General features: G+C 36.6%; 1 protein-coding gene across 1 annotated transcript in view; it reads left to right on the top strand.

The window, feature by feature from the left end:
• Positions 1-19,645, top strand: part of LOC105042227 (mediator of RNA polymerase II transcription subunit 23) — a 72,285-nt gene that overhangs the window by 16,608 nt on the left and 36,032 nt on the right. The window contains 5 exon segments of the mRNA XM_010919347.4: positions 5,648-5,865; positions 6,051-6,264; positions 7,351-7,637; positions 8,526-8,609; positions 19,499-19,593. Of these exon segments, the coding sequence (XP_010917649.2) occupies positions 5,648-5,865; positions 6,051-6,264; positions 7,351-7,637; positions 8,526-8,609; positions 19,499-19,593 (898 nt within the window).

Below are 19,645 nucleotides of genomic sequence, written 5' to 3'. Positions count from 1 at the left end.
GCTGCTTTAATCTAGTCACCCCTCTTCCTTTGAACTCTGTGTTGCACCATTTGCATCTCCAATGATGCCGAGCCGAGAGTATCTCGCCATGATCCCAACCGATGTCACGCTCTAGATCTTTCTTCTTACTCATTTGTGCAGGTATAACAAAATACTAATTATTTCGAATTAACTGTAATATAACACTAATTACATATATTTTTTATTTGATAACAATTTTTATTATTTAAATATTTACAAAAAATTTCAAAAAAATCTCAAGTTAGATTCAAATATTTCAATTATTTTGAACCATTCTAAACATTATTCTCAATTTCAAAACTAACTCTGATTTTTTATTTTTTTAATAATTTTTATATAAATAAATATATACTATAAAATAGCTGATTAATTAAAGTGAACGAACGTTATGTTCTAAATTTTTTTCTTATAAATATATCAAGTATAACAAAACACGATAGTTTAATGATAATTAAAATAATTATATATAATTTTAAAATAATTTTAAAATTATTTTAAAACTTATAAATTCAAAATAAATATGTTATATGCTTCAAATAATATTTTTAAATTAACTAAAACATAACATTATTTTTATATATTTTTTATTTTATAATTAAATTTTTTAATTTAAATAATTAAAAAAAATAAATTTTTAATTTTAAATATTTGAAAAAAATTTTGAAATTAGATTTAAGTAGATTGAATCATTATAAACATGATTCCTAAACTTTGATTTTTTTCTTAAAATTTAATTTTTTATTATTTTTAAATGAATAAATATATAAAAAATTTTAAAAATATATAATTAACGAAAATTAATAATTTTGGTGTCATCGTGTAGATCTTCCAAAGATCTATCACATATAATTAAATCATACCAAAATCACAAGATTTTGGCATAATTTTCTCTTTTTTCATTCTTTCTTATTCTTATCCTATTTTTAACAACAAAAATAAAAAAAATAAATATTTACTAAGAAAATAACATATTATCTTACCTCCGACCAAAGATCAGCCTCTTTTCGAACCACTCCTGCAATTTGACGGAGTTTTTTTTTTTTTCTAATTTTTCGGAGGTCTCAACGGTTTCGTTGAGACATTCATATGCTTCGGAAGTTCTCTGAGACTTCTCAAAGAACTCTAACGCCTCTCAGCCATTTAAAAACTCTCCGACCCCACCCCCCTTCCGCCTCCCCACTTTTTCCACGTGGGAGATGTCGGCACGGTTCGGTTCATGCCGAACCGGTATCGAACCGACCATACCGTCCGGTTTTGGGCGATATGGACGCGAACCGGACCGAACGGGCTGTTCGGTGCGGTTCGGGGGGATTTTTCGAAAAAAGGTCCGGACCGGTAAGGCGCCGCTCCGGCTTGATACGCCACGTACCGGGCGGTTCGGTCCGGTACGGCGAACCATGATCCTATCAATAGATGCTTCGAAGACATAAAATTGTCCTAGTCAAAATAATGGTGAACAAAACTGCAATTGCTGAACCACTTCAGAATAATTTGAGTACACCACATAAATTGGAGTCAAACATAGAGTTTTGTCTTTATATCTTCTGTTTTAGTTAGCAATTTAAGTGGAACTAGAATCCTATTTCAGAATGTTTAGGTCATTTCTGATATTGGGAAGCTATTGGAATGTTGTAAAGTTCTTTTGTCACCAAGAGTAGCATTAAAATTTCCATTTTTATTTTATCTTGGTTGGTGGGGTCCTTGGGATTGTTGGGAGTATTTTCTGGATTGAATTAGGTTCTTTTTATATAAAGCTTCAAGGAAACATTTATTTATTTTCTTTCTTCTTAGTTATAGGATATTTTTGTTTTCCTTTGTGATGGGGAATCTCTTGTACTGTTTGTGACTACTGTTTGGCTTGCTAGTCTACTGGATGTTTGCTGCATCTAATGTAGGATGCTTGATTGGTTAAAAATTACTTATGAGATTTTACTCTCATTTATGAAGATTTAAGTTGGTGACATAAGTTTTTATTAATGGAGCAATTCTGTTGTAAAATCACAATTGGATGTCAGACTCATCAGATACCAGCAAATCCATATCTATATTTGTTTTGTCTGACGAATACAAATACGGATATGGATATTATTCGAAATCGGATACAAAAATTCATATCCATATTTATTTTAAATGGATATGGATACAATTCGGATACTGAAAGTATGAATATTATTATAGATATAAGTTGGATAATTAAACTTTATGACTATAAAATTAAAGATATTACTAAAAAGATAATTAATCAAGTTAATAGTATGCACATATTGTTATATGCTTTCTTTTAAAATTAATAAGTATTATATAAAATTATATAGAATTACAGGTAGATCCGGATATTCGGATATAGATTGGATAGTTGTCTATCTATATCCATGTTCATTTTTCTTTGACGGCTATAGATACGGATATTAGTCGGATCCTCAAATTTCAGTCCATATCTGGATTGAATCGGATTTGAAAACGGATGTGGACGGATATTATCCATGCCACTTTCACCCCTAATTCTATCTGATTTTGATTCAGATATTTTTGTGAAAATAAAAAACCACCTCCTTGTTTTTGCAATTTTAGCAGAACATTAATTCATAAAACCTTTCTGTTAACTATATGGCTTGAATTTGGTGGTCCGTAGACCATAATTAATTTTAAGGGTGCTGAAAACTTGAAACTACTGTTATCGGAATGGAAACAACAGAACTAACATTCAATTATTCTTGCAACTTGGGGATCCCAGACATGTTCAAAAACATGAGAATAGATGTTTAAGTCTTATAGATACATTCCCCTATGAATCTTCTCAATTATTTAGTGCTGTTTCTACTAAACATCACTAGAAAGCTACGTATAGTTTCACATTAATCACGCCTACCCAGAAATCAACATAAAGATATTAATTAAGCAATTTACAACAAAGTATATTTTCGGTTTAGGCTATGCTGGAACTGTACTGGTGTGTATTACACTCTATGATAGTTTGATGCACGGTGATAGAGACTAATACTGATTGATACTAGATCAAACTATATTTTTAAGGCATAGAAGGTGTGGGGCCAACTAATCAGGTTTCAGTTTGCAGATTGAAGGATTGCATTTTATTGAATATCATATTTGCATGTTGTGTCTGCTAGAGCTGATGTTATATGGATCTCATTTTGACTCTTGGCTTATCCTAATGTTTTGATGAGTTTTGAACAAGAAAATGTATCATTTCAAAAGGAAAAAAAAAAAAAGTGAACAATGTCTATTTTACCAATTTACTAAATCATAGGATCATAAACCATCTGAAAAATTTCATCTGGTTGCATTTAACATTGCTTTCTGTGTGGTTTCAAGTATTGTTTCACAAACAAATATTACAAAACAGGTTTTGCAAATTAGCAATAAAAATAAGCTCATAATGCATTTATTCTGATGTATAACCTAACTCAAGCTGCAGAGGAGAGTGGATTTCTGAAGCTCAGAGCCTCTATGCTTCTGGGTTTCTACAGTCATCTGCATCCATTTTCCACACTCTGGTAGCAAAAATAAAGGGGAAGCTTATATACCTGTGGTACCACAGGGAGCATATATACTGCGGGTCTCCTTTTTCTTTTTCAAACATTTGTTTTAGTTGAGACTATCATGTCTGCTTTAGACCTTTGACATCAGATTTTAAATTGAAAAGGAAAAAAGAAGGGGAAAAAGGAAAAGAGGAATTAAGGTTTAGATCTTTAGGCCATTTCAAATAGAAGTATGGCTTTACAGGATGGTTGAAAATGGATTTGAAACAGGAAAATGGAACATAAGCTTGTTTCAGTACATTTTAGTCTGCATTGATATAGGCTGATGACAGTGTTGACAGATGAAATTGATATATGCGCTCCTTTATGGTGCTGATAATCTCCTATGATGGCATGCAAACCAACAATTTAGTACCTGGATAAAGCTTACAACAATATGCTGTACAACATTATATATCCACTTGTCTTTTAGCTTTTTTCTTTAGTATCAAGATCATATGTCATGCTCCTAACTCAGATTTTTGTGGTTGTGTGTCAGGGCTTATATTAATAACTAAACTGTTCTGTCTTACAGCTTTCCCATTTTTCCAAAGGCACACCAAATGTAATAATGAACTTCTAGCTTGCTGATATTATTGTTCGGTATAATCCAGTGTGCATGTCAATGTTTTAAATTGCTTTTCCACAAGGAGTGCTTTTATTTATTGTTTGGTTTGATAAACCCATTTTTACTTTTCTTTTGCTGTTTTGCATTCTTATTTTTCACTATAATAGTCAAATCAATTCATATGAATTTGACACTAAACAAGTGATGTTTGTGCTCTTAGCTTCACAAGAGTGGCCTTAAGAGACTGAAAAGTGGTCCAGGGAACTTTTAGCACCTGCTTTCCCTCCCAAAGTTCTAATTACTTCATCCATTCTCATCCACGAGTTTTAAATGACATGTTATATCATGTTTGGATATCAAGTCACAAACCTTAGAAGTATTATTTTATTGAATGTATAAACTTGGATCAAGGGCATTTTTGTCTTTCACTTGTGCTTGGTGAATATCCACATATGATCATATGTTCTTATGTTGTTCATTGCATGCTGTGTTACCTGCACACTTGTCTGCAGCTGCAAAGCCTGCATCATATATGTGTCTGAGTTGGTTATGCACCAAACTTGGATGCTTATCAATTTTTCGTTTGCTGCTTCTAGAGATTGCTTTAGATGGATTCTTCTAGCGATGAATTCAACCAGCTATAATAAAGTCGGAAACATAGATATGACATTTTTTCTTCTTTTTAGAGATTGGTCAAGAATTTAACTATTACATAACCTTGTCAGATACCAGTTCCATTGTATCTTTAAGTTACTTGAGAGATTTGGATGAGAAACATGTAAATTGAAATACAATTTTTGGAGAATGAATATGTAATTTAGTCAAAACTATAGTTTCTACATATTCTCGTATCGGAGTGCCTCCGTTTCTCCTCTTGAGGTGTCAAACTCTTGGATTCATGTAGGAATCCAATTCTTGTATTTGTTTTCATGCAACACTGGTTGCAACATTGTTGGTTATTCTCCTCTAAGTTAATGTTTTGTTGTAATTTCTCCTCTTGGCATGTTAGATACTTGGTGAATCATATAAACTGTGATAGTCTCTTGGTGTAAATCCATATCAATGTGCACCATCTATTTCTGGGGTGCAATACTAGGAGTGATATCTTGAACACGTGCTAACATTGTATTGGATAAAATTAATTGATTTGTATAAAGTAATGATGCAGGCATATTTTTGTTATCTGAACTATATTGTCATTTAGGTTTTGCTCCTTTGTTTTAGTTTGCATTTGATTTGCTATTTGCTATTTTAGTTTTTAAGCATGGTAGACGTGCATCTGTGTACTTACGTGAAGCAATGACCTGAATTAGAAGCCCTTAACTCTATTATTCTACACTCTTGTTAACACTTACATTATTCTTGACTTTTATTTTTCAAGCTTAGTTTTTCTCTGCTTCTTTCTTTCTCTTTCAACTTGTGATAATTTTAGTCTTTACCCAAGTTATAACATCCTTTTCTTCTTATGCTTATGTCCATACTTATAAAGTGGCATGTTTCTTTCATTCTACTTTTGCAGAAACGCAGTGCTGGCAGGAGTGGCTTATATTTGCAGACATATTTTTCTTTCTCATGAAGAGTGGCTGTATTGATTTTCTCGATTTTGTTAATAAACTTGCCTCTCGAATTACAAAAGGTGACCAACAGATTCTTCGCAGTAATCATGTGACCTGGCTGCTTGCACAGATTATTCGCATTGAGATTGTTATGAACACTTTATGCTCAGACCCAAAGAAGGTGGTTCCCAGTGCATACTCATAAATTAATGTGCTTTTATACTTTTTCACCATGGAGAAAGAGCCACTAATCTAATTTACTTCATGTTTGATGTGAGCATTTTTTTTCATGCTTTAATGCTCATTTTCTTTCCCAAGATGTATTATTTTTGTGCTTCTACACATCTTATTTTCTGTTTTTGTCAGGTGGAGACTACAAAAAAGATCATTTCATTTCATAAAGAAGATAAAAATTTTGATTCAAACAATGTCAATGCTCAAAGTATTCTTTTAGATTTCATCAGTAGTAGCCAAACCTTGCGCATTTGGTCTTTCAATGCTTCTATTAGAGAGTATCTCAACAACGATCAGCTTCAGAAAGGAAAGCAAATTGATGAGTGGTGGAAGCAAGTGACAAAAGGTATTTGCATTAGGTTTTGGCTTGAGATCTACTTATTTGGAGAAATTAATTCAGTTTGATTCTTTGAATTTATTATTGCAAGATCACTTTGTATGGTGTATTGTTGATTTGGTGCACAAACCCGTCAACCTACAGGCTAGATGTACAAGTTCTGGTAATTGTTTTTATAAGACATTCTTAAGTAAATCAAGTAATTTTTTTTTGTCAGAAATTGCAAATATGATCTTGATGTTTCGAATAAATTATTTTGCAAATTCTGATGGATATGGATAACCATTATGTTATGTGAGCTGAACTACCAAACTTTTTGCTACCTCCCTTCAGAACATGTATGTCTGATATGGCTTTTATGAGCAATTCATAAATATCTTGATTCTAACTGAATGAGGACATCTGAAGTTCATATATAGGTTTTTCTTTTTATTTTCTTATGAGAGCAGTTCTTTATAATTATTTCTATTACATAACTTTACACTACATGTGAAAGGTTATTCATAAAAAGGTCAGAAATTGACACAAGTATGACATGGACATGATGATTAATAATTTGGAAGGCCTCAGATCTTGTGGTTTGCCTTCATATTGTTCATGTACTGGTATTGTATGTATCATATGAGACATGATACATCCCTATCTACTAATGGTTTTCCAATTTGGACGATGCTCATGTTGATATCATCGTTATAGCATGTGACAAAGTGTCGATATGGTTTGGTATGGTTGAGATCTGAAAATATCATTGTCTGTACTGTATAGGGTGAAGGTCTTCCTGATCTTTTGAGGTCAAAAGCTCTTTCTTAGATATTCTATTTGAAGACTTAATGTTTTAGTATTCCATCTTATTAATTTCTGTGCTCTTGCTTCAATACTACATCCATGCATCTGTTATCAAATAGAGCAACATACTTGCATTTTTAATCTAAATAATGACCAGTTCTTTTGATACAGCCTTTATTTCTTGGTCTAATCATTTCAACTGACAGTCTAGTGCCTAGTGATTTTGAGTTTTAGTTTGTTCAACAAGGTTTCCTAGGCTTTGCAGAAAAGTTTATTTCTATATAATGCATTTGTTTTTTTAATTTTTAGCTTCAGGAGAGCGTACAATGGATTTTATGAACTTGGATGAAAGATCAATGGGGATGTTTTGGGTTCTTTCATTTACTATGGCTCAGCCAGCTAGTGATGCAGTGATGAACTGGTTTACCTCAGCTGGACATACAGAAATATTACAAGGACCTAATGTACAGTCCAATGATAGGATGATGATGTTGCGTGAAACTTACCCTCTGTCTATGACGTTGCTTTCTGGTTTGTCAACCAACCTATGTTTGAAACTGGCCTATCAACTTGAAGAAGCGATATTTCTTGGTCAGGTAAGATAAACATGATTTTGTTGCTTGAGTTATTAGAGTATTGGTCATGATACCTTACCCTTTTATTTTATACTTACTGCAAAAGTATTTGATTTTTCATGCAATGTCAAGTTAAAATATCTGTTTATGTATATCTTGAGATCGAGGCATGCATCAAGTAATTATTTCATGCTGTCATGTGTCTATGAACTGCATGCGTGCCATTTTCTGGTGCATAATTGCACAACGTGCTGTAAATTAATGATGTGCCAGTATGTACTGAATGAGTATTGGTTACAAATAAAAATGTCAAAAGATTATTGTTAGCATAAGCAATATATAGGGTTCATGGCAGTATTTTCTGCCATGATTATACATACATATAAAACTGTGTTTATATATTTGCACACTGATATACATATGTAATACATACATAAACATACGTGCTTACATACATAAGGATATATAATGTATGGTTCCTTACTTCCCCATGCCGGATTGTACTGCTCCTACCAGTTATACCATACCACATTGGTACTAGGTTTGGGGTTTTTACTAAGTGCCGGTACCATGAATTGACATGTCCTGAAACTGTACCATCATGGATTTGGATATTGAAACTGCTACCATGAATCATGATGTAGACATAGATATGTGTAAAGTCATACAATTGTATATGTAAAGTCATACCATTGTATATTATTGTCTGCCTGCATTTGTGTATATATCTATTTAGTTTATTCTTAGAAGAATGTAAAGTGTGTGCATGAAGCTTCTCTGCTGCTATAGTATTCTGGTTTAGTTCAAGTCAAATATTATTTCTCAGGATGTAGTTGTGTATATACTTCAGTTTGTGGGCAAATGTAAATGTTTACTATTGACTGTTGACATGTTTTAACACTGTTGTAGGCCATTCCTAGCATTGCTATGGTTGAAACGTATGTCAGGTTGCTGCTGATTGCACCTCACTCATTATTTCGTCCCCACTTCACGGTATCTTCTTGTCTTCTACAATTTCCTGCAATGTTTGGTATTTATCTGTCAATATGCTTTTAGTTTTACTTGTAATAATGCCTCTTAATCATCATATTTCTGGTTTTACAGTCACTTTCCATATCTTTCTTCAATTTTTTGTTAGTAAAAAACTTATGTATTGCATTCTGATATGAAATCAAACGTGGATGTTATTTTCTTGACAAATATCTTAAGAATTTTTGAAATATATGTGGCAATTCCCAATGACAGCTTGATTCCTTGCTTTCTGGAAATGGTTATTAATTGTCCGGTAAGGCGTGGCATATATAAACCATGATATTTGTTTATTGCAAGGTATCAGGAAGGTGTTGTACTGCAGGATGACAGATTGTGCTTGTCTAGTACGGGTCCGTACACTAGATATTCTTTTATTTCTTGGTTTCTTCTATATGGGTTTTTAAGTTTTTACAGGTTTTTAGTTTTAATGGCTTTTCAGAGATTGTGGCCCTCTAACATTTAAAGGTTCCTATAAATAGGGCTGGATGTGGTATGATGTGAAACAATTTAAAGAAAACAACAACGGTTTTAAAATGAACATCATTTATCAATCATAACATGAAGATGGCTTCATGTTTTTTTATTGCAATTAAACTCGTTTAGATTGTTAAATTAATTAGCAATTTTATTATTATAAGTTACTCAATAATAGTGATAATTTGTAATTCTGCATAACTGTGTCAAGTATATGCTAGCTACCTCTGAAAATAGTTTCTAATTACCTATAAATGGTACCAAACTGTTTCTTAGTTTTTTTAGTAATTTGTTAACTAATTTTAGTTAAAATTCTAAATCATAAATTTTGAAATTCACAGAAATTCTGAAAATTGAAATTTATTAAGGATTATTGTACCTACACTTGAGGAGTACTACATATATTTTCTCCAACCCAAAAAAAAGTGTTTTGAACAGTTAATTCTAAAAGTGTGCTAATTTTGCTCTTTAGGTGCTTGAAACATGCACAAAAATAGGGCAATTGGTTGAAAAGAAGAGGGTAATGTGTGCACATACACAGCTCTAGCATGCTATTTTTCCCAAGAATTGTTTCTATTTTTAAGTGTTAATTATTCTTCATTCCAAAAATTATCATAATTCAAGGAAAATGCCTCTGCAAAAGGTACATGGATGTGTAGATCAATGATAGATCTACAACACATCAAGAAATAATGCCAAAAGAATTTGGCATGATTTGTCCTTTTTGTGTATTTTAACCATTCTCATAGCCAAAAATGAAAGGGAGAGTATATACCGTCTTAGAAGCAATTCTAGACTTTTGTCATGCAAGTTTGCACTTCCAGTGGTGGAATCCTTTAGTAAAGGTCCACAGAACCAATACCAAATATTGAATCAATACAGTATGGTAGGTACACTGTGGTACACCATATTGAGAGAGAGGCTTCCAACTATGTTTTTTCTCAATCCAGCCATGGTACCACTCAAAACAAGGCAGTACGGGCGGTTTTGCTCGATACAGATGGGTGTTGACCGGTTTGTCTCAAACACCGAATCGAACCTTGTTATCATATTAGTGCCTTATTGATATGGTATTATATAGTCGATATGGGATAGTACCGGTTGGTACGACAGGCATTGCTTTCCCCTCGCCCTTTCCCGCTCTCTCTCTTTTAAAACAAAACATACGAATAAAAAAAAAAAAAGTGTTCAGAGCCCTTGGAACCAATGGGAAGCAGAAGGAACTGGTCAGATTTTGGTCAGAAATAACTTGGTACTGGTATATACCAAGCAACATGAACTGGGTCAGCCCAGTTTGTATAGGAACTGGGTATTCCTCACTATGTTGGTATATTTCATCCTATACGACCACATTTGATCAGCATCTTGAATCATGGCTTGTTGTTTCTCCATTCTTTTTGGTTTTGTATTTAAACTGAATTTCTTATTGTAAACTTGTTACTGAAAGTGGAACAAATAGATATAATGTTCCAACATAAATAATTGCCACAATAATCAAATAATTTATTTAGCAGGGATTAAATTTGTGACATAAAAGAGATGCCCAACTCATGAATGGAACATTATTATATCTATCCTGCTGCCATTATCTTTGTGACTTATGTGACAAGGATATTTCTGATACCCTCTGCTGGTAGTAGTTAAAAATATGGACATAAATATTAGCCATGGATACAGTAATATAGTAAATCTTGAAAAAAGAGGATACCTTATGGCTGCGAGATGTCAATATATAAATATTCTTTGAGTGTGTATCTAGAAAAGCATTCCGCAAAGCATAATGGGTCTAACAAAGGATTTAGAAAGTAATGCTCGTACTTGATTGACATGTGTCAACTTGTGCTAGGTCTTGGCACCGGCTCAACAAGGTCCTGTTGTCAGTGGTTGTCTTGGGATTTTCCTTTTTTGGGGGAGGTGGGGATTATTACCAACTTGTCATATTGATTTGATCTAAATTTAACAATTAAAATATTTTTCATTTGAAAAGAACGAATGGCTAAGTCAAATGTATAATCTTGACTGTGAAAATTCGACTCAATCAGATGTCTATTAGTCCAATCAGTATATCATTCAATTTTAACTTGCATGTAGATGCAAAACAGTAATAAATTTTTTTAAAAAATGAAAAATATAAAGAACAAGCTTTGAAAAATGAAGAAGAAGCAAGGGAAATGCATGTAGAAATATCCAATGGTTGATATAAATTACATTGTCTAGCTCATAAAGCACAAGTGTGGCATTAGTTGATTGACATAATAAACATAATAAATCCAATTTTTCATATGTTAAAAATCCCAATTTTTGTTGTTGATATTAAAATTCCTCAGTTAATAATTTAAAATATCCTCAATAACAAAACCATTCACTTGTATATGCAACACATATGCCTGTATATGCATATATCAGTCAATAAATAATTTATAGTAGGTTGACTTAATAAGATTTTAAAGCTAGAAACATTTAAACATAGAATTCACAAGTTATATGGGTTTGATCATGTTAGAGAATGCTGGTTATCATCATGGCATGTTTCTCTTAGTTGTTAAGGAAAGCTGCCTACTCCACTCTTACATTGGACCTACATCCCAAAAGCTACTTAAAATTTTTATTGAGCAGTGCTTGAAGGAGAATAGGAGATGTCTGAACCATGTCAACTATTTTCATTTTCTCAAAAAACTGTTTAACTATAAAGAAACAGAGGTTAAAATCCTATATTAAAATTTAAATAGGAGCCATCGCGTAAAGGAGGTTAAAAGGGGAAAAGAGAATCTGTAAAATGCAAGGATGTTGTGGTTCAATTTTAAGGGGTGTTTTAAATGCTTCTTGATGGCCTTTTAATTGTCAAGAAGTTGGACTCCCCACTCCGCTCATGATCTTGGCCAATTTTTTCATTATAAAATATGAGTTTCTGAGGCTCGTCTTATCTCCTACTTATACATTTAAAGGGTTTTCTTAGAATTAAAGGGGAAAAACCCCCACCACTCCCTCCAAAAAAAGACCCAGGTCCTTTTGGCTCCATCTCTGCATGCTGCCCTGTATGATGCATTACCTGCAAGGCTGCAACCGTGGTGGTACCAAAGTCTATCATCCATAATAACTGTCTGAACACATCATGTAGTCATCATTAATACCCATATTATATTTCATATGGTAACATCAACGCCACCATCCATCATTCCTATTATGAAAAGGTTAACATGTACATAGAAAGAAAATGAGGAACCCCATCCTTTATCTTGGTCATGTGGAAAGTGTCCCAATCTTTTCTCTAATTATAAAATGTAGGATATTTAAAATAAGTATGCAACATGTATCTAAGCCGTGGTTTAGCATACAATATATAGTAAGATGCCACGACAACCAATATAAGGCATCCACAAATGCTAGGCTAAACAAGTCTTTTATATAACAAAAAAATATGAAGTTGTACCAGAAAAGTTCTCTGTTTGCTTGCTAGATAATAGATGTCTGAGAACATTAAATTGGGGGAAAAAAAATGAAAGGATTGGTCCTTATTTGCTAGTGAAAGTTTCTAGAATATTCTTAGGAGGGTGTGGATGAATTTAGATTGCTCAAGACTGCGAGAAATCTAAAATTAATACTTTGGCCATTATTGTGGTTGAAGTTTTTGTTGGAACTGGTTAAAACATATCCGGGAAATGATTTTTGATGCGGAACATTTAAAATATAAACTAAATAAATTGATCAAAAACCAATATTAATCAACAAAAGTGAGATGAGTGTAAGAAAACAAGTTGGGACTTATTCAAGACCATTAGGCACCATGCTGTTATTGTCGTGTTCATTTTATAATGGAGTACATATGTTGGCTGTATCTGTATATGCTAGTTATGTGTAATATGTAATGGTTTCAATATTTCCAAGTTTTCTTGCTGTCAGATTTCATGACTAATATTTAGATTATAATGCATGAAAATGAAATACTCATATTTAGTAAAAAAATAAGGCTTAACATAGATAGTCGATGCATAACTAGTCAGCATCATAGTGTGGTATGTGTCTAACATTATCATGAACCTCATTAGCATCTTGATGTTTGTATTTTTGTAGGTGAAGCTGATAGTGTAGCATGTATTCTATAGTTTAGATGGATAATGAAGAATCTCTGTAGAAAGGTCAGGCATTCTGTTATGTAACAACTATAACTGACCTCAGAAGTCACAACCATTAGATGGGCTGGCTTATCAATCATAGCTTAGGGATACATGTACACCATATATTGATGATAACTTTAGTATCCTACTGCACAAAACAATGTGTAACTTGATTGTACTAGGTGAAAGCTTATTGAAATTAGGGGATTTTGCAGAAAATGTCCACCTCAAGGTATGTTGAGCCAACCTGAACCGGTCAAGAACCGGGATGGTTTGGTTGATCATGACGGTTTGGTCCTTAAAAACCTCCAAGGCCCCCGACCCTCCATTCTCTCTTCCTCATCCCCCTCTCTCTTCCCCCTTCCCGTTCCACCATGATCCTGCATGTGACTAAATCTTTGAGTTAGCACTCAATCTGTGCTCATCTCGCTCACTTGATCCCTTATCCTGCTCGTCTTTGATGTTGGCCGAAGCCGACCAACATCAATTGACACCGACCGATGCCTAGGTAAGGCCCCCCCCTCTCCATTTCTTCCTCTCTCTCCCCCTCCTCCCTCTGTCTTTCTCTTCCTCTCTCTCCTCTCCCCTCCCTCCCCTCCTCTCCCCGATTTGATACGTCTTTACTTGGAATGGTACATATTGCACCCTACCTAATCGGTCATTGATCGGTAAGAGCCTTGGTATTGGTTTGACAGACCTTGATCCACCTAATTATTGAATTTACATAAGAGGGCCACATTTATTAATTTTTGGGCAGAAATGGTCCCTTCTAATATTTCTTAAGTAATTGTGCCACTATAACTGTTTGTAAGAACACTCTTTATGCGTCTTTGAATTTTTGTTGTGTATGCATTCATTAACAGTATGTTTGCATTGACTAATATAGATAAGTTCATTTATCTACTACTAGTAGGTGCAAAATGGTCTTGAAAAGTTTAAAGCAAAATGCTCTTATAAAAAGGGTAAATAAAGTTATTTTCTGAAGCATGGAAACAAAATGGATCTTTTTGAGTTTTTAAAGTCTCCTGGAACTATAAAAGTTTCTCTTTACAATTAGATGTTGCAATCATAAATGAATTTATTTTAAAGTTTGTGGATAAGAGTAATTGGAAGCAAGGTCGGCGGAACTGGTACCGATGGCCGGATCGGCCAGCGGTACGGTACGGCACGCCTCTGTTCCGTTCCGAACCGAGGCGAACGACGAAGGAAAACACGGACGAATCGGGGAAGAAAAAGAGAGAAAGAGAGAGAAATAGAGAGAGAGGGAGGGAGAAAGAAAAAGAGGGAGGGGGGCAGCTGGCAAAACCCATGCCGACTTCACTTTGAAAAGGCTTTTTTTTACGGCCGGCGGTACCGTACGGCACGACTCTGTTCTGTTCTGAACCGAGGCGAACCGACTAAGGAAAACACGGACGAACCGGAGAAGAAAAAGAGAGAAAGAGAGAGAAGTAGAGAGAGGGAGGGAGAGAAAAAGAGAGAGGGGGGCAGCCGGCAAAATCCATGCCGACTTCACTTTGAAAAGGCTCTTTTAAAAAAAAGCCCCGAGAAACAGGGGCGGATCGCCCCTGTCCCCGCGCGGAGCCGTGGGGGCCCTTTCCGCCACCGGACGGCCACGGCTGCCCCCCTCCCTCTTTTTCTTCCTTCCTTTCTCTCTCTATTTCTCTCTTTTTCTTCTCCGGCACCGGCATGTGCCGTTTTGCATGTCAGAACCGTCTCGGTTCTCCGTTGGGATGGTTCGGCACGTTCCGTACCGGACGGTTCGGTCCGGTACGGCATTCCTTGATTGGAAAGAACAATATTTGCCGTACTAGTTATTATCGGTGTGTACAACCATACATTACCATACCGAACTAATACGAGGTATGGGGAGTGTACTGATACTCGGTACATTGAATTGACCCAGGTATCAGGCATACCAGCACTATAATAGACTGGTACTGATATGAGGTCCGGTATTAAGATGACATATCTTTAATTGGAATCAAGGTTCACACACTCGATATCAGAATTTGTATCGATCGATTGGCGGTACGGATCGGTACGGGTCTGTATTGGATCGGACTGATATGAACCGACACAGGCAAAGGAAGTGCATTGGGAGGAGCAAAAGAGAGAAATAGAGAGAAGAGGAAAGAAAGAAAAGGAGGGAGGGGAAGCCGTCGGATAGCCTCTGGTTGGTCGCTATGGTCGGGGGAAGGCACACTCCACACATGCGGTGCTGTTGGCGTGAAAGAGAAGTGATGCTCCTGTTTCATGGATATTTTTTTAAAAAATTTGAAAAAGCATGAAGCCAACAATTGGTTTGCGGACTTCACTTAAGTGAAGTCGGCAAACTTATTGCTGGCTTCACTATTTTTGACATTTTTAAAAAAAATTCAAAAAATGAAGTGGACCAGGCAAACCGATTTCTGGCTTCACTATTTATCGCTATTTTAAAAAAATATGATAAAGGAACAGGGACTGTCGCCTTTGTTTCACAGTCGCGGCTCCGCCCGTATGGTTTTTGCCATCTGGTGGTTACAACGGTCATTCGGCAAACTTCGACGGCCCTCCACCGGCTGCGCCTCCTTTTGGTATGTTGCTCAGCTTTTTTCTCTTTCTCGTTCATTTAAAAGCCCTATAGGGTGACAATTGAGCCGTGGAGGCTTTTGCGGCCCTCTGATGGCCATAGTGGACCACCGCCGGCCTCCGGCGATGTCTGCTCTCTCTTCCTCTCCTCTCGTTTTCTCTCTCTCTTCTTCTCTTTTCCACATTTTCCCTTTCTTTCCCTCTCCCTTCGGTATACCACGTTTTCCAGTCGAACTGTCCCGGTTCCCCATCAGTCTGGCTCGATACGGGGTGTACTGGCCGATTCGGGGGCTGATACGGAATTCCTTGATTGGAATGTTTTATGTTGCATTATATTAAAAAAAATGCTTATGTGAGAGGACTATAAAGTTTGATATGTTTATAATAATCAAACATGATTTTAATGATTCAAAATTTCAAAGTGTCACTAGTCATCACTTTAAAGCAGCTAGAACTGCTTCATCGTAGATATCTTTTCCTAGTGTATCATTTTGCATCCTCATTATTTTTTTATTAATTTTTGGTTTGTTTGTAAATTACCAACAACATTTTGCCAACGTTACATATATAGACCTATATTATTGATATTTGTTTATTGACCCAAATTAAATCCACTTATTGTGCAAGAAGCCCCTTTTGCCAACATTATCTCCCAAGATTCGTAGAACCGGTATTGGGATCTGTGCCGACTGGCCGGCGATACGAGTTGGTGTGGGTTCATATCGGATCGAATTGGTGCGAACCAACATAGAAGCGAAGAAAGGAACTGGGGAGGAGGAAAAGAGAGGGGAGAAGGAAGAGGGTGGTCAGAGGAGACACCGGCAGTGGCCAAAGATGGGCTGTGAGCACTCTCGAAGGCTGCCAAGGCCTCTGCTTCCTCCGTCAAATCATGACAAGAGAGAGAGATAGAGAGAGGTGGGGAGGGAAAGAAAAGAAGGAAAAGCTGGTAGAGAGGCTGAAAGAGGGCCTCTGGCTGGCCATCGTGATTGTTGGATGGCAAAATCATGGTAAAAATGCCGATCGCAGTGAAATTGGCATTGTGTTTAGTGAAGCTGGCAAACCCAGTGCCGGCTTCACTATTGATTATCATCTTTTAAAAAAATGCGATGAATCGGGCCCTATTTCGTGGCCATGGCTCCGTTCACACCTTCTCCATTGTTCGGTGGCCACGACGGCCATCTGATGCCCTTTGACGGTCTTTTTGTGGGCTACGCCTCCCTTCGATACCCTCACTCCCTCTCTTAATATTTTTTGATTAAATGTCCTATTGGACGACACAGAGCCATGGAGGCCTCCATGGCCCTCCGATGGCCTCGGTGGGCCATCATCGGTTCTTCGGCTGCATTGTCTCCTTTTTTTTCTTTCCTCCTCTCTCTCTTCCTCTCTTTCCCTCTTCTTTGTCTGATGTTTTGATTTGGAAGGCCGAACCATCCCATTTTGCGGACGGTATAGATCGGAACATCCGGAAATGCCCTATTCGGGATGGTTAGGTGAACCATGGTACTCTCTCCAATTAACTATGTTGTAGCCGCAACCTGGATGCTCCTCCATCATGTCCAAGGTTGATGATCCATTATCTAAACTCTTTGATTTTGAGATCTTGAAGCAAGTTAGTTGTTAGAAATGAAAAAAGAAAGTACCCTATTTTACAACCTTCTCTCTTGATGTTGCTTTCTCGCAGCATCAGATTCCGGTGGAGAGGGAAGAAGGGAGAAGAAAACAAAGAGGGATCCAGCACCTATTAGTGAATTTGGGGGTACTTTCATAGTTTCATCATAAAAATAGAAAGATCCAACCTAGCATTTACATCAACGGCTTTAGCTAGGATTGGTGGAAGCTTAACCTGTTGAAATATAGATGGATTGTTTTTGGGTCAAATTGTAAATGATTGATAACCCAATACTTTAAATGTAATATTGGTAGAATATCGGATGTAATTTGCAAGAAGCCTTTTTTTTGACTTGTTTGTTCAAGGACCACCGAACTGGAACTAGATCCTGTGCTGACTGGCTGGCGGCACGGTTCGGTATGGGTCCATATTGGTCCACGTCGGGCTAAACCGACAGGGTAGAGAATGGGAGAGGGAGAAGAAAGAGAGGAAGAGAGAGGGGGGAGAGAAGAAGAGGGAGAGAAAGGGAGGGCCTCTGGTAGTCGGGGATAGAAGAAGAGGGAGAGGAAGAGAGGGCTTCTGGCGGTTGGAGAGAGAAGAAAGGAGAGGAAGAGAGGGCTGGAGCGGTCAGGGAGAGAAGAAGAGGGAGAGGAAAAAAGGGCCTCTGACGGCCGTCGGAAACCCATCCAAGCTCTTGCCGAGCTCGATAAGGACGGAGAGAGGAAAGGAGAGAGAGGGGAAAGTCCTTATCGAGTGTCCGGAGGCCGTCAAACGGACAACGACACCACTACGATGTCTTTGATAGTCGGCAAGCCCATGTTGAGGGGCCTGAGGGTGGTCGAGGTCGGAGGAGGGCCTCCGCCCTCCTCCAGTGAAATAGGGTTTTGGCCCTGTTTTGCCTTTTTTTTTGGTTTTTATCGCATGAAGTCGGCAATCCAGTTGCCGACTTTGTTTTTTGTTTATTTATTTTTAAATCATTTCGATTGAAGTCGACAACTCGTTGAAATGATTAAAAAAAAAGAAGATGAAGCCGGCAATCACTGGGTCGCTGACTTCGCTTGTTAAAACCCAAAAGAAAAAGGCGAAATAGGGGCAAATCCCCGTTTCGCACTGGAGGAGGACGGAGGCCCTCCTTTGGCGTCAACCTCCTTCAAGCCCTTCAGCACGGGCTCGGACGGCCTCTGGTAGCCGCCAGAGGCCCTCTCTCTTTCTCTCCCCCCTCTCTTTTTCTCTCTTCCTCTCTTTCTTCTCCCTGCCTCTGAGATGACCATGGTGCCGTTTTGCACATCGGAACCGGACCGGTTTCCTGTCGGTATGGTTCGGCACGGCCTGAACCATCCAGTTCGGGATGGTTCAGCGAACAGTGCGTTTGTTATCGGTCTTTATTGATGTGTTTCATGTGTGGGCATGGCATGGCATTAGATACATAGTTACATACCATATCAGCCCTATGATGTTTGAAAGTTGAAATAGTGGTATGCAGATGGAAACACTAAACAATGATGAAAGTTGCTTGAATAAAGATACCTGTTCTTGCTAAGTATAGACAATAAACTTGGTAAATGAAACTGCTGTTTTGAGTTTGGTTTACTACTAGGTGGTTATATCCATATCATTGGCAATACAATATTAAGTGTTATGCCTAGTCATAGATATCAAACACCATGACTACGGTGCAGAGGAAGAACAAATATTGACTTATGTTTTCCTCTTTCCGAAGACTTTGCAGTTTGCAAATACAAATAAACTAAGATTTCTATGAAACTTTCTTGATTATCCTTTAATGTGACCTACATAGTTTCATTCCATGAATCAACTTACAGATATCTAATCATTTCATACTTGATTCAGTCACATTGGGTCTTGAGCTTTTTGGTTTTGAAGATGATGGCTTCTTAATGCTGGGCATAATTCCTAGTGACATTTGGTTGACTTGTATGCTTCATCCTAAATGGTCATTCCTTTTCTGAAATAACATGCCTGCTTGATCTTATTTCTGCCCTTTAAGTCATCCTTTATTACCCACATATATCAGAATATTGAGTATTTGTGTTATTTGTCTAATTGATCTGTGTATTTTGCAGACTCTGACTCAACGATCTCCATCAATTTTGGGCAAAACTGGTGTATCTTTGCTGCTCCTCGAAATATTAAACTACAGATTGCTTCCTCTATACAGGTGCTTCAACCTTCTTTTCTTAATGATTTGCAGTCACTGATCATGTAATATG

This window comes from Elaeis guineensis, chromosome 3 (assembly GCF_000442705.2).
Source record: "Elaeis guineensis isolate ETL-2024a chromosome 3, EG11, whole genome shotgun sequence".
NCBI lineage: Eukaryota > Viridiplantae > Streptophyta > Magnoliopsida > Arecales > Arecaceae > Elaeis > Elaeis guineensis.
This window is presented reverse-complemented; position numbering and strand designations above follow the sequence as displayed.